Raw genomic sequence first — 12,578 nt, 5'->3', positions numbered from 1 at the left:
CTCGAGTACTGTAAGTCTCTCAGCAGCATTACGAACTTGTATAGGCAGTGTCTTATGGAACATATCTTATACACGACTACGCCTACTACATCTTCACTATACACTAATACATAAATCAAACCTTTAGTTGTCGCGAACTAAAATGAATCACGTACTTTAGTGAACCACTTCAACGGGTCCTATTTTTTTCATCTGATATATATACTTCTACCACGGAACAACGACACCTCAAAGATACAATTACTGTCTGAAGGGGGGCAACTTATCTAAACCAAGGCTTAACCAAAAGGGATACGGATAAAAGAAACAAGTAAAGTATATCACTTCACTCACGAGTCACCCCATTAAATGAGAACTGTAAAGTTAAACTGTCCTGAACCGGACGTTTCTCTTCCATCAATCAGTGTTCATTAGGCACCTCCGGTTGCGATACTCGGTGGCGAGGGAAAAAACAGAAACACTGCACCCCCTCTGTATTTGACAAAACTAGCTTCTGTGATCAGTCCAGAAGTCGCTCAAATTGTTTGCTACAGTTTTCAAACGTAATCGAATGATTTTGGACTAAATATCTTCGGAGAATTTTAGATTTATTTGAATTTTAATTAATTAGTTTCATTAAGTAATTAAGAGTATAAGATGGAGATTAAGTTAGCATGCGTCGTTGCGGTTTTAATGTGCGGTGTATTTTTGTGTACTGTGGAATGCCGTAAGTTCATTTCCGGTTCAGGAGCCACGGCTAAAAAAATGGATATCAGAGATTACGAAACCAAAATTATAAATACTTGGTGTTGTAAGTAGTAGTACTCATATTTTTGTACACAATTACTAACATAATAGCCATAAACGGGAATACATACAGCTACTAGGAATCATTGTGTCCCATATTAATTTCCATGCGGGTTTTGTGGGCGGGGCTTGAGAACTTATTACGCGTCACGTCTGTTAATAATTCTGATTTTGTTTTTCAAACTACGATTTCATTGGTTGGTAGCAACGAGAGTTACTAGGTCCGGGCGCAAGGTGCAACAGCAGTTAGATAGATTAGTAATTAGCTATCTAGCTATTAAAACAAAAACCGCGCCTATAGATACGTTGAGTGAAAATGGCTACGAAATGATTCCAATTATTTGTATGCATTCCTGGTATTTTGATGCCAAACTCGATCATATTTTCATTTCATCAATCATTTGCATTTATGACGTTATAAACTAGAACCACCTTTTCATATTTTTAACAGCGGTATCACAAAAAATAAAATCCAAGGTGAAGAAATGCGAACGAAAAATGCCAGAAAAGGTCAAAAATAATTTTTCCATAAATTATTTAAATAATAATTAAAATAAATTAAGACTTACTCTAATTAGGCTAAGCAATTAGACGCCGATGCCAGATCCTTCGTGGCTCCAACAATGAGCGAAGAAGAATACCGTAAACTCCTTTGTGACCCTGCTTCATCCACTCACAAAGAGGTTAGAAATTAAAATGTTTGAGAACTGAAATGAAACTCAAAATACATCGGTACAATTATATTAGGTTCTCGATTTCAAAGTTCAAAAGTGGGAGGAACTGAAAGATCAAGAGGTAAGACCCAGAAGCAAATAGAAATGACAGAAAGTAACGACGTAGGGAGAGAGTAGGCGATGTGTTGGTGAGAGTTTTCGGTTGGGGAGGAGCTAAGATTCGTGAGGTAATTTACACGGTCATACTGATGGTTTAAAAGCAAAGGGAAAGCTGAAACCCATATCAACATGGCTTAAAAAGGTGTGACGCAATGACAGCTCTCTATTCCAGAGAGAAAACAAAACAGGGAGTACGACGTAAACATCAGTTTGGGCACTTTCTGTTATTTTCTATTTGCTTTTGATAACAACTTTCTATAATACCATAAAACAAATAAAGCAAAGTTTTATTAACTTTAAAACTTACTAAATAATATTTTAAATTAATTTTGTATTTAGCAATCACTGCCAAAGGGTGAGAAGCGAAAATTAAAACGATTCTACGTAAGTTAATTACCTAATTAATATTTTTGAAAAAAAAATAATAATAATAATTTTGTTTGTTTTTTCAGAAATGCGTTGCAAAAATCGCCCCCAAATAAACAAACAAACTAACACGAAATAAACCGCACCATTAATTTTTTATTAATTAATATTAATGAAATTAATACCATTCTCTTAAAAATCATTTTTTTGGCCTTCTGTATTTTGTTATTTAAATTTTGTGTTCAAATAAAAATCGTAGATAAAATAATTCGATTATTTTATTTTATTTCATTTCATCTGATCAAATAAAAATGATTATAAAATTGATTCAAATTTAAATCAAATTAAATACGATTAAGTTAATATATTTATCCCCCCCCCCCAAAAAACCATATATATATATAAAAGATTGGACCACCAAATTTCACAATTACAGTTTTTGAAATTTCGAGTTTTAAAATGTTGGGAATTAATTTCTTAGTTATTTTAAGTTTGGGATTAACTTTAATTCTAATTAGAGCTGATGAAGCTGAGGATGCCGAGTCGATGAAGATATTTAATGCTAAGTGTTGTAAGTATATGCAGTGTGTTCCAAAAAGGGTGGTATTTATTAAATAATTAATTTAAAACGGGTTAAGGACTTATTTATAATTTAAATTTAGTTGGTAGTGATGCTGCAATAACCGCAGCTAAAAAATGCGACGAAAAGAAACCAGAATTTGTAAGCGTTATTTTGAATTTTTTTAACTAATCAGAAAACGTTTACTTCATTCTCTAATTTGTTTAAAATAAATAATTTATGTTAAAATATGTATAACCATTAACCCTAATTTATTAAAAACAGGTGGCCCAACAAGAAATTGAACTAAAGGGTAATTAAAGATCTATTATTATTACAGTAATTAATATAATTAATTAAATTCTAACGCTAATTTATAATTAGCTGAAGCCGGAGAAGAAATGAGTGATGAAGAATTTAAGAAAGAACTTTGTAATAGAGGTTCTGAAGTTCGAGCTAAAGTGAGTTAATTTGTTAAGCCTTTGCTAGCATTAGTAACAAAAGATAAGCCTAATTCGAAACGTTGTTAATATTAATTTAAAAATTTTAATCGTTTAAGGCTTTGGAATTTATGGATGGAAGCATACCGGAATTTCTGAAAGCATTGGTAAATACTAAACTAATCTAATGTATTCTCGATGCTTGTTGCCAAGGCTTAACGCGCTCAATTTTAAAGTGAAACAAACTGGGTCAAAATGATGCGTAGTCTGCTTCAGACTGGAAAATATTAAAACGTTTCGAAGCAGACGATGTATCATTTTTTGGCTCACGTTTATCAGTTAAAAAGCAAGCGTTAAGCCTCGGTAATATGATGAATTAACATTAAGTGTTTAAATTAATTCTAATTAATAAAATTTAATTAAAATAGTCATCCATGCCACCCAAGGAGAAAAAGGAAATGATGGGATATCTGGTAAGTTTCATAAAACGATATCTGATTGGTTGTTTTAGACACATTTGAAAAAGGGGCGGGGCATACTATCGTCTGCTTGTAATGGGGATTAAAACTTTCGAAAAATGATCTACAAATCTTATACATTCTATTATTTTTTTGCAGGCTTGCATTAAAAAGTCAACACAATTGTAAAACAAATTTAAAAACATCACGTGTTTTTTTGGAAAATTGTCATTTTTGAAAAATAAAATTATTATAGCTGATAATTGACTTCGTGTTTTTGACAGAGTTAATTCTGGGTTAGCCAAATAAAATAAATTTTGTTCTGAGCGGCGAGGGGCTAATCACTCTGAGATATCGAGATAAAGGGTTACGCGTAACCATTTAAGCATTGATATTAGTAGGGCATTCAAAATAATACTTGTTAGTGAATGGCCTCTCGATTTGCGGCCCGAAAGGGGTAAGTTAGCTTTCTAAAATTGCCAACTGTTTAAATATAATTTCCCAGCTAAGTAAAATGTTTTGTCTTTTTGTCCAAAAATAGTAAAGTACCCGAAACAAGTAGTACCTTAATGATAAAACTGACCATATCTCGGTATTAACCAAAAATAATTGCGTTTTATAAGGAATGCATACAGCTACTAGGAATAATTGCGTAGCCATTCTATCATGTTTTCTATACATTTCAAAGGATTAATTCTACTGAAACAAAATTAGGGACAGACATATTTTCAAATTGTATTAGCCACCAACCTTTAATATCAACAGACTCGCATTTATATAAGTGTACTAGTTAAAATAGTAATTACGATTGGCTAGCAGCTAGCAACTATTGGAACGAACAGCTATGTACACTAATAACAATAAAGGGGAATTCCGCAGCAGAAACTCTTGCCAGGATGTCATATAACTATAGAGTCCGCACGCCAAAGCTGACCATTGAATTTTTTCCGATTCGAAAAACTTCAATAAAATTTTAAATTTAACAAAACTAAGATGTATTTGTTATTAACGGCTTTGATAGTGGCCTTAACATTAAACTTGGGTTATAGTGCAGATCCTAAACCAAGAAAACCTTTAGTTGGTGCAAGAGATATGGTGAACGATATCATTAGGACTTGGTGTGGTGAGTAGTATAGGTTTGTTTTTAATTTTAAGCCTTGGTTTCTTAACTTAGGGGTTACTTTAGTTATTATTTGTTTTCTTTACAATCTGAGCTTTAAAATGAGTACCTACAAGATATGGTTAAGGGTTATAGTCTAGAACCTTAGATATGGCGGTTTTGAGATGTGATGGGTGAATTTTGATTTTAAGCCTTGGTTTTTAACTTAGGGATTATCTAAGTTAATATTCGTGTTCTAGATAATCCGAGCTTTAAAATGAGTACTTACAAGATATGGTTAGGGGCTATAGTACGTTAGATATGACCGTTTTGAATTGATTTTGAATTTCAAATTTGAAAATATATTCAAGACTACTTTTACATGCTATAAAGTTTAAAATAATTTTCAGAAATGAAAGACCCAACTAAATCGCAATGTTCTCAGGAAATACCAGCGGTAATTTCGATTCGTAAACCCCATTTTTCTGTTGTTTATAAATAATTTTGTTAATTAAACTATTCTTAATTAATTTAGGAAAAAAATGTTATGGAAGCACTTGATAAGGAAATATCGAAAGAAGTTAAAGCTTATATGTGCAACAAAGCGGTAACTAATTTTTAAATGAACTATATTTAATAATTTGATTAAAATTAATCAATAAATAATTAAATAGATGAAAGATGAAGAGAAGAAGGCGACACGTATTGTAAGTATGCAATACCATTGGCTGTATTTAATTTATATATTTAATTTTAATTAAGAATAATTAATTTCAAAATAGGCGTTCATGTCTTTGGTTCGAAAAGTAAGTTAAATCCCAAAATATTTTTTTTCAAATTAAATATATCTTAACATTTATTTTTTAGATGGACGAATTAGACAAAACTGAAGTACGTTTTTAAATACTAATAATTAAACTAATTCATTAACATTAATCGCAATTAACCCTCTTTAAGAACGACGAGATGAAGGATGATACTTCCAAAAAATATTCGGTAAGCCTTAGCAATACTTAAGCCTAACTAAAATAAGAAAAATAAACTTACCAGATTAGGCCCAAATTTAAGCCTTGGTTCTTCCATAGTTATGCGTGAAGCAATTTCAAGAATCGAGACGAAAAACGCCGAGTGGTGGCAGCGCCAATTTGGAATCGCCGTAACAAGAATGACTTGCAAAAAATTCGAAATCGTTAAATCTTACTTTATTTTTAATTCAATAATAAATAGAACCAATTATTTTTTACTTAGGTTACTATTCAATTAAAAAAATCGAGATACTTGTAGAAGAAGTTTGTAGTATTTTTCTAAAAAAAACATCTATACATAAAAAAAATAAAATGGCGCGAATTTTTTCTTCCAAGCTTTGTCTTTTCCCGCCTTTATCGACTCGCTAAGCCTAAATCGGGAATTTTCCGTATTTTCGATTAGATTTTTAGGAGAAAGCCGTAATAGGGGCATAAAAATTGCCCCATCTTTAAGGAGAATAGGTAGAGGTAAAATATAGCCCTTAATCCATACCCAATAAAGCTTGATTGCTATGAAGACGAAAAAAGTTACCTACCAAGGCCTAGCTCATAAAAACCGAGGTTAGGCTTAGCGATTTTCCCGCCAAAATGACCATTTAGGGTAACAAAAAATAAAAGAACCACGCACTAGAGTATAAAAAGTATCCTATTTGCTATGGTTATCATACCACTGATGGAAAAATAACCAAGGCCCTAATTTTAGGCTTAAAAATCGTTCCGAATTAATTGTAAAAGCATCTGTTTAAAATAACGATTTTTAAAGATGCAAAGGCTTAACAAACTTTGGCAATAAACTGCCCAGTAAATTTCGTAACAAATTTACAGAAGCAAGCTGCTTTGATACAGGGGGGAAGTATATCACTATGAAAGGATTAAGTTTAGTTTTAAAATGACCTAGAACTATTTTAGAGACCCAATTTTATAGTCCGGATTTTAAAATTTAGTAAGTTCTTTTAATAGCGGAAGGTTCGCCTACGAGAAGTTAATTAAATAGAAGTAATCATTTGTCTTTATGCTTAAGCTGGAACTAATATGTTGGGATGTTGGGAAGTATTAAAGAGTTTAAGAACTTGCACGTTCTCGAGTTTGGCGCGAAAAAAATGCCACGTGCTTGAATTTAGCGGGAAAAAATTGCACGTGCTCAAATTTGGCGGGGAAATATTACACGTGCTCGAATTTGGCGGGAAAACACTACACGTGCTCGAATTTGGCGGGAAAAAAATACACGTGCTTTTAGATTTCAATTTTCAATTTAAACTTGTACAAGTTTTATGAACGTCTTGGGTGCCACACTAGAAGTCAAACCTAACCTAATTAATACGAAAAAAGTTACGGCCAATCAAAGAACCCTCCTTTAGCATTAGAGGCGGTATCAAGTCTTATAAATATAGAATAAGCTAACTAAGCCTAAAACTTAACCCTAACAAAACCCTTACCACACCTAGCTAAAAATGCAAAACCCGGTACATACACACAAATACATTAAATATCTTTTGTCTTTTGTTCAGTATATTCAATGACGTAGGCGACAGGAGCGGCGGCATTAAAATAGTTTGCGTCCGTCCCACCAGGGTAAAATTTATAGAGGCAATTACTTGGGTAATTACAGGCCTAGAGCGACACATACTGCATCTGATGCACTCTGAGACCAACTGCCTGTGAAAAATTTGTCGTTTCTACCCCGCAAAAATCATATATACGTACATAGAAAACGCCTCTAGCCGTTACGACAACGTCAGCTCGGTCTTCCCTTCCCGCCTCTACTTTTATGCCACATTTAACATTTTATACGCAAAACTTTTCGACTTTTACTCAAATACACGTATAATGCAACCCGCAATATCTTTAACACAAGCGACCGTCTGTCCTATACTAACTCTTTAAACGGACGGTTGCCTTCAGAGCGACAATACTTCGTCACAAACCGTTGTAAAGTGGAGTTGAAACAACAGTTCAAACCAAATATCACCTCCTAACATGCTGAGTAATCTTCTACACACAAAAATTTACTTTTTAAAAGGCCAGAACTAATCAGAACTCGTTAATGTGGAGAGTGAGGCCGGAGCTAAAACTTAAGTTCTAACCTTTGCTAAGCTTAGAGTGATTGTTAACTCCGCCTATCGACGATGAGGGCATCTAGTGGCGTCTCTTTAAACTAAACAACAGCCAAAATTTACTTTGAAAACACAAATTTTACTTTGTCAAAGGCAAGAACCAATCAGAGCTTGGTAACGTGGAGAGCGAGGGCGGAGCTAAAACTTAGGTTCTAGCCTTTGCTAAACTTAGAGGGATTGTTAACTCCGCCTATAGACAATGGGGACATCTAGTGGCGTCTCTTTAAACTAAACAACAGCCAAAATTTACTTTAAAAACAAATAAAATATAGGTTATTTCATCTTACCTTTATAAAAAGGGTGTTAGCAAAATACGGGAAAGGTGTTATGTTATTGTCAAAATAGAATAGCTGCGGATATAGGCGTAACAAGGTTTTAGGGGGCGTGGCAGGCGGATCGGTATAAAATAAGTTTCCTCTTTTGCTGCTGTTGACTTATATCAGGAATACATACAGCTACTAGGAATCATTGCGTATCCACCATTTTCATTTCTCAACGTATCTAGACACGATTTGTGGGAGGAGCTATCTAGACGAATTTTACCCTAGCGAATTATCTATCTAGCTACCCATTGCGCAATACCTACCAACCAATGAAACAGCAGTTAGAAGAGACGCCATGAGAATTATGACCTTGACGTGACGCGTAGTAAGTTCTTGATCAAGCCCGGAGTTAATACCCACAAATCCGAATTCATAGAAATTAACAAGGGATATATATGGCTACACAATTATTCTCAGTAGCTGTATGTATTCCTGGTTATACACATATATTTAGTTTTGAAGCTGTTCCGTTATCCGGGAGGGATTGTTGAACGTGTATACTTTATCGTTTTAATTTTCGCACGATGCTCTTTTTAATTAGAAACTAGCGTTAAGGGAAATGGGTAATTCGCAAGCAAATGTATTACATGTTGGGTATTGTGACACCATATGGGAGCAGGAAAATCGTCCGTGAAAAAGAATTCTAATAAAGCTATATATGCAAATACTTTTCTTAATGTATTAGCATCTCCCCGTGTGGTGTTATACTAGTGAGGTTTAAACGAGCTCTATGGTTGGCCCTGATTGTTGTAACGCCAAGCATTTAGTACCGTTGTAAAGGAGAGAAATAGGGCTATGACATATCCAAAGGACTTCCCTGTATCTATTATAGAACTCGAGTTATGACAAAATGGAATTATCATGAGGATTTGAACCATGAAGACAATTAACTTTTTTTTATATATTTTGGTTAATTACTCGGGCCCTAATTGCTGTAACCCCAAGTTCTGGGTATCATTGGAAAGGTGAGAAATAGGGTTATAACATACTCAAAGGACTTCTCTGTATCTCTAGTAGATTCAGAGTTATTAGAATCCAAAGTGGTCTCAAAGTAAGCCGGTGTTAATCCGATGGAGAGGATGTTAATGAACATTTTGCTGAATTACTCGGGCCCTAATTATTGTAACCCAAAGATTTAGGTATCGTTGGATAGGGGAGAAATAGGGCTATGACATACTCAAAGGACTTCCCTGTATCTCTCATAGAACCAGAGTTAAAAGGTGTTATGTAAATAAGCTTACTTTACTCCTATGGAGAGGACGTCTATGAACATTTTGCTTAATTACTCGGGCCCTAATTGTTGTAATCCCAAGTTTAAGGTATCACTATAAAGAGGAGAAATAGGACTATGACATACTCAAAGGACTTCCCTGTATCTCTTATAGAACCAGAGTTATGACCTAAAAATAAAAACTTCTATTTCTAAAAAAATTATCGAAATAACAAGACTTGAAAACCAGCCATTACTTACTAAAAAAATTGTTTAATCATTGATTATTTTTATATTTATATATTCCGATATCCATGAATGATTCGTGTTTCGGAATATAACATATATTGCAGCGTTATTATTATTTAACATTGTCTATTAAAATTTAAGGCACTATTATATTATTATTATATAATTAATTATATCCATAATAACATATCCATCAAAATAAAGCTTAATTATATAAAATTATTATATATAAATTCATTCACGAATCCTTTAATTTAAGAAGCCAAGGCTTAACTAACGAAGAAAGAAAATTTCATAAATAAAGTTTTGTTGTTGAAACATTTTCCCTAATTAAAAGGGAGCACGTGGAATTTTAATTATTCCGGACCCAGCCTAAATTTTAATTAAACAGGGTGTTCCTTCCTTCAAAAAGGGTTGGGGGTAATTATAGTATGGGTACATGAGTGGGATGCGTGGATGGTTCTATGGGAAATCAACTGAATTTTGAGTGAATCGATGAAATGTTAAATCAGTAACTTTCTTCTATGACCAGCCCTTAGATTTTGATTGAGTCCCCCACAAGGGATGCATGCACCCCCTAACCCACAAGTTTCAAATGAATATTGATTGAAGTGTTTATGATTGGATGACCCCCTTAAATTTAGTAAGTAAGAAACTGAACAGACAATTAATTCTAAGGGGTCATCCAATCATAAACACTTCTCCAATGTTAATTCATAATAACTTGTGGGTTAGGGGGTGCAATGGTGCATCCCTTGTGGGGGCTCAATCAAAATCTAAGGGCTGCTCATAGAACTTATTACATTTAACATTTCATCGATTCACTCAAAATTCAGTTGATTTCCCATAGAACCATCCACGCATCCCACTCATGTACAATACTTATGTCCTATAATTACCCTTACCCCTTTCTGGATTGAAATACACCCTGTATTAAGATTAGCTTGTAGAAATTATCTTTAAGAGATAGCCGAGGCGCATTTCCTAACTCCCAACTTTAGTAATAACTATGAAATTACTATGAAACAAGAGATATTACAAGAATATTCGAGATAGAAACTTTTAAAGGCCTCGTAAAAATTTAATACAATTTTATAACCATAGCCGGGGTTTCATAGTCAAGCGTTAGACCGACAGAAGTATATAACTTAAAAGTACCAGTACATACTTAATACCAGGAATACATACAGTTAATTGGAATCATTGTGTAGTCATCCATTTTAATTTCTCAACGTATCTAGGCACGCTTTGTGGGAGGAGCTATAGACTAATCATTATGTATGGTGAATTTTACCCATAGCGAATTAATAATCTATCTCGCTGCCTGTTGCCTAGGAACTCGCGTTGCTACCAACCAATGAAATATCAGTTAGAACAGACGCCATCAGAATTATGACCTTGGCGTGAAGGGGGGGTTGTAAGTTCTCAAGCCTGGTATACCCACAAAACCCGAATTCATAGAAATTAACATGGGATGTATGTGGCTACACAATTATTCCTAGTAGCTGTATGTATTCCTGGTATAAATGGTTATATGTTTGATAACTTCGAAGTTATTTACTTCTGACGTATTTTTAAACAATTTTACGATTAGCTATATCCTGTAAACGATTTCTGGTTTTATTTTAAAATAAAGGATTCGTGAAATGCATGATTTTTGGGATGATTTTTCTAGTTAAGACTTGGTTTCCTTTCAAACTATAGCTAATTTTAACTTTAGTTTAGGCACATTTAAATTAACTATATTTAAAGTAAAAGTTACCTCAGAAATATATCAAACTAAAGATTTCAAATAATTTAATTGGTTAGATAATTGAAGCTGAGAAATTCGAAACCAAGTCTTAAGAAAACCCACCCTAAAATTAATTAACATAATTAATAAACGTAATTAAAAACGCTGCTAATTTTTAACCAAAAAATTACGACCCTTCACAATTTGCCACTTTTTAAAAAAAAACGTTTAGCATTTTTATATTTCATAATTACACTCATAGTTCGGTTTAATTATATCATTTATATATATATAGTTGTTTATTTTAAATTGTTTACTTGCATAATATTAGAGTTTTTTTGTTGTTGTTTATATTTGGCACTCGTTATACGTATGATAGATGGCAGCACAAATGTCTCACTTTTTGATATGTTTGGCGCCAAAAATTTCAAAATATAGCTTTTCAAATTAGGCTTAACATTTAGGCCTAACGACAGTGACGTCTATTTTTTGTATAGACAAAAAATAATATTTAAACATGAAATAATGTATTTCAACACATGGAATGTACATATAGCGGCCAATGTATCACGTGATACTACGTCACCACCCACTCTAATTTAGAATTGAAAAAACAACCCCGATAATGGCAGCCATCGAAGCTGGAAGTGACGTCACACAAGATTGAAAAGAATTAGAGAATTTACAATAAGCTACTTTACAAAAAAAAATTATGGCGGACTATTTTCAAAGTGACGTCACATACGCAAAAAAAGTAACTTAACCGCATTACAATGTACTGAAATACACAATTACAATTAAATTTAAAAAATTATAATTTTCACTTACAACTAGACAGGAATTGATTCCTTACCAGGGTGGCGAGTCAACGCTGGCTTTTTGTAACTTATACGTCGCATCCATACACTTATGATTGGTTATAATCATGACGCACGCGCACTGGGTATCACCGTATCGTCAAAAACCGCAATACGCACCATAAACCGAACCCCAGATGGAATAAAGACGCGGACGGTCGCGTCACTTGACTGGTGGAAGCCAAGGCTTCGACATCACATTGCAACATGTCTCCCGTTAAATCTATAAGAGGTATGACCTCATTAGTGTCCGGGACGCGACATGTTGGACGCGTAGCGAAGGAATGGACCGATAACGCCGCGTCAAATTGGAGTAATTGTACGCGCACCGTCTCGCGCATCCAACGACGAATCCATTTGCCAGTCCATAACATCTTGCACGTGCAAATCCAAGGATTGTCCGAGAGTAGAACGCCACCTATGTTCAGGTTGACAAAGGGTTAAGACGGAACATGTGGACAACAAAGCCACTTATGTCTTTGTTGTCGACATATCGTCCGGATGTGAGACTAGGTGAGGAAAATCTG

At 33.9% G+C, this 12,578-nt stretch overlaps 4 protein-coding genes across 5 annotated transcripts in view; 3 read left to right on the top strand and 1 right to left on the bottom strand.

Annotated features, from left to right (window-relative positions):
- Window positions 1-324: 324 nt before the first annotated feature.
- On the top strand, window positions 325-2,253 carry LOC149618320 (uncharacterized). Its single transcript, XM_089855561.1, has 6 exons — window positions 325-790; window positions 1,238-1,296; window positions 1,365-1,469; window positions 1,534-1,581; window positions 1,959-2,003; window positions 2,072-2,253. The coding sequence occupies exons 1-6, from the start codon at window positions 637-639 to the stop codon at window positions 2,099-2,101; spliced, it is 441 nt and encodes a 146-aa protein (XP_089711687.1). The 5' UTR covers window positions 325-636; the 3' UTR covers window positions 2,102-2,253.
- Window positions 2,254-2,374: 121 nt separating this feature from the next.
- LOC149618319 (uncharacterized) lies at window positions 2,375-3,682 on the top strand. The gene is made up of 7 exons (XM_089855563.1): window positions 2,375-2,556; window positions 2,648-2,706; window positions 2,830-2,857; window positions 2,929-3,005; window positions 3,104-3,151; window positions 3,413-3,457; window positions 3,602-3,682. Exons 1-7 carry the CDS (start codon window positions 2,445-2,447, stop codon window positions 3,629-3,631), a joined length of 399 nt encoding a protein of 132 aa, XP_089711689.1. The 5' UTR covers window positions 2,375-2,444; the 3' UTR covers window positions 3,632-3,682.
- Window positions 3,683-4,344: 662 nt separating this feature from the next.
- Window positions 4,345-5,901, top strand: LOC149618318 (uncharacterized). The gene is made up of 8 exons (XM_089855560.1): window positions 4,345-4,565; window positions 4,952-4,998; window positions 5,077-5,148; window positions 5,216-5,248; window positions 5,324-5,347; window positions 5,409-5,432; window positions 5,499-5,537; window positions 5,627-5,901. Exons 1-8 carry the CDS (start codon window positions 4,436-4,438, stop codon window positions 5,699-5,701), a joined length of 444 nt encoding a protein of 147 aa, XP_089711686.1. The 5' UTR covers window positions 4,345-4,435; the 3' UTR covers window positions 5,702-5,901.
- A 3,573-nt stretch (window positions 5,902-9,474) lies between these two features.
- Window positions 9,475-12,578, bottom strand: part of LOC149618316 (uncharacterized) — a 109,106-nt gene continuing 106,002 nt past the window's right edge. For both annotated transcript variants that reach the window (XM_089855549.1, XM_089855548.1), the window contains exon 7: window positions 9,475-12,469. In XM_089855549.1, the coding sequence (XP_089711675.1) occupies window positions 12,141-12,469 (329 nt within the window). In that variant the 3' untranslated portion in view covers window positions 9,475-12,140. The remainder of the gene's footprint in view (window positions 12,470-12,578) is intronic.

Source organism: Phalangium opilio, unplaced genomic scaffold (genome assembly GCF_054372755.1).
Source record: "Phalangium opilio isolate 3A_F unplaced genomic scaffold, DU_Popi_V2 ptg000209l_1, whole genome shotgun sequence".
NCBI classification, from domain to species: Eukaryota; Metazoa; Arthropoda; class Arachnida; order Opiliones; family Phalangiidae; genus Phalangium; species Phalangium opilio.
The sequence above is the reverse complement of the archived record's forward strand: the minus strand, read 5'-3'. Positions and strand labels throughout refer to the sequence as shown.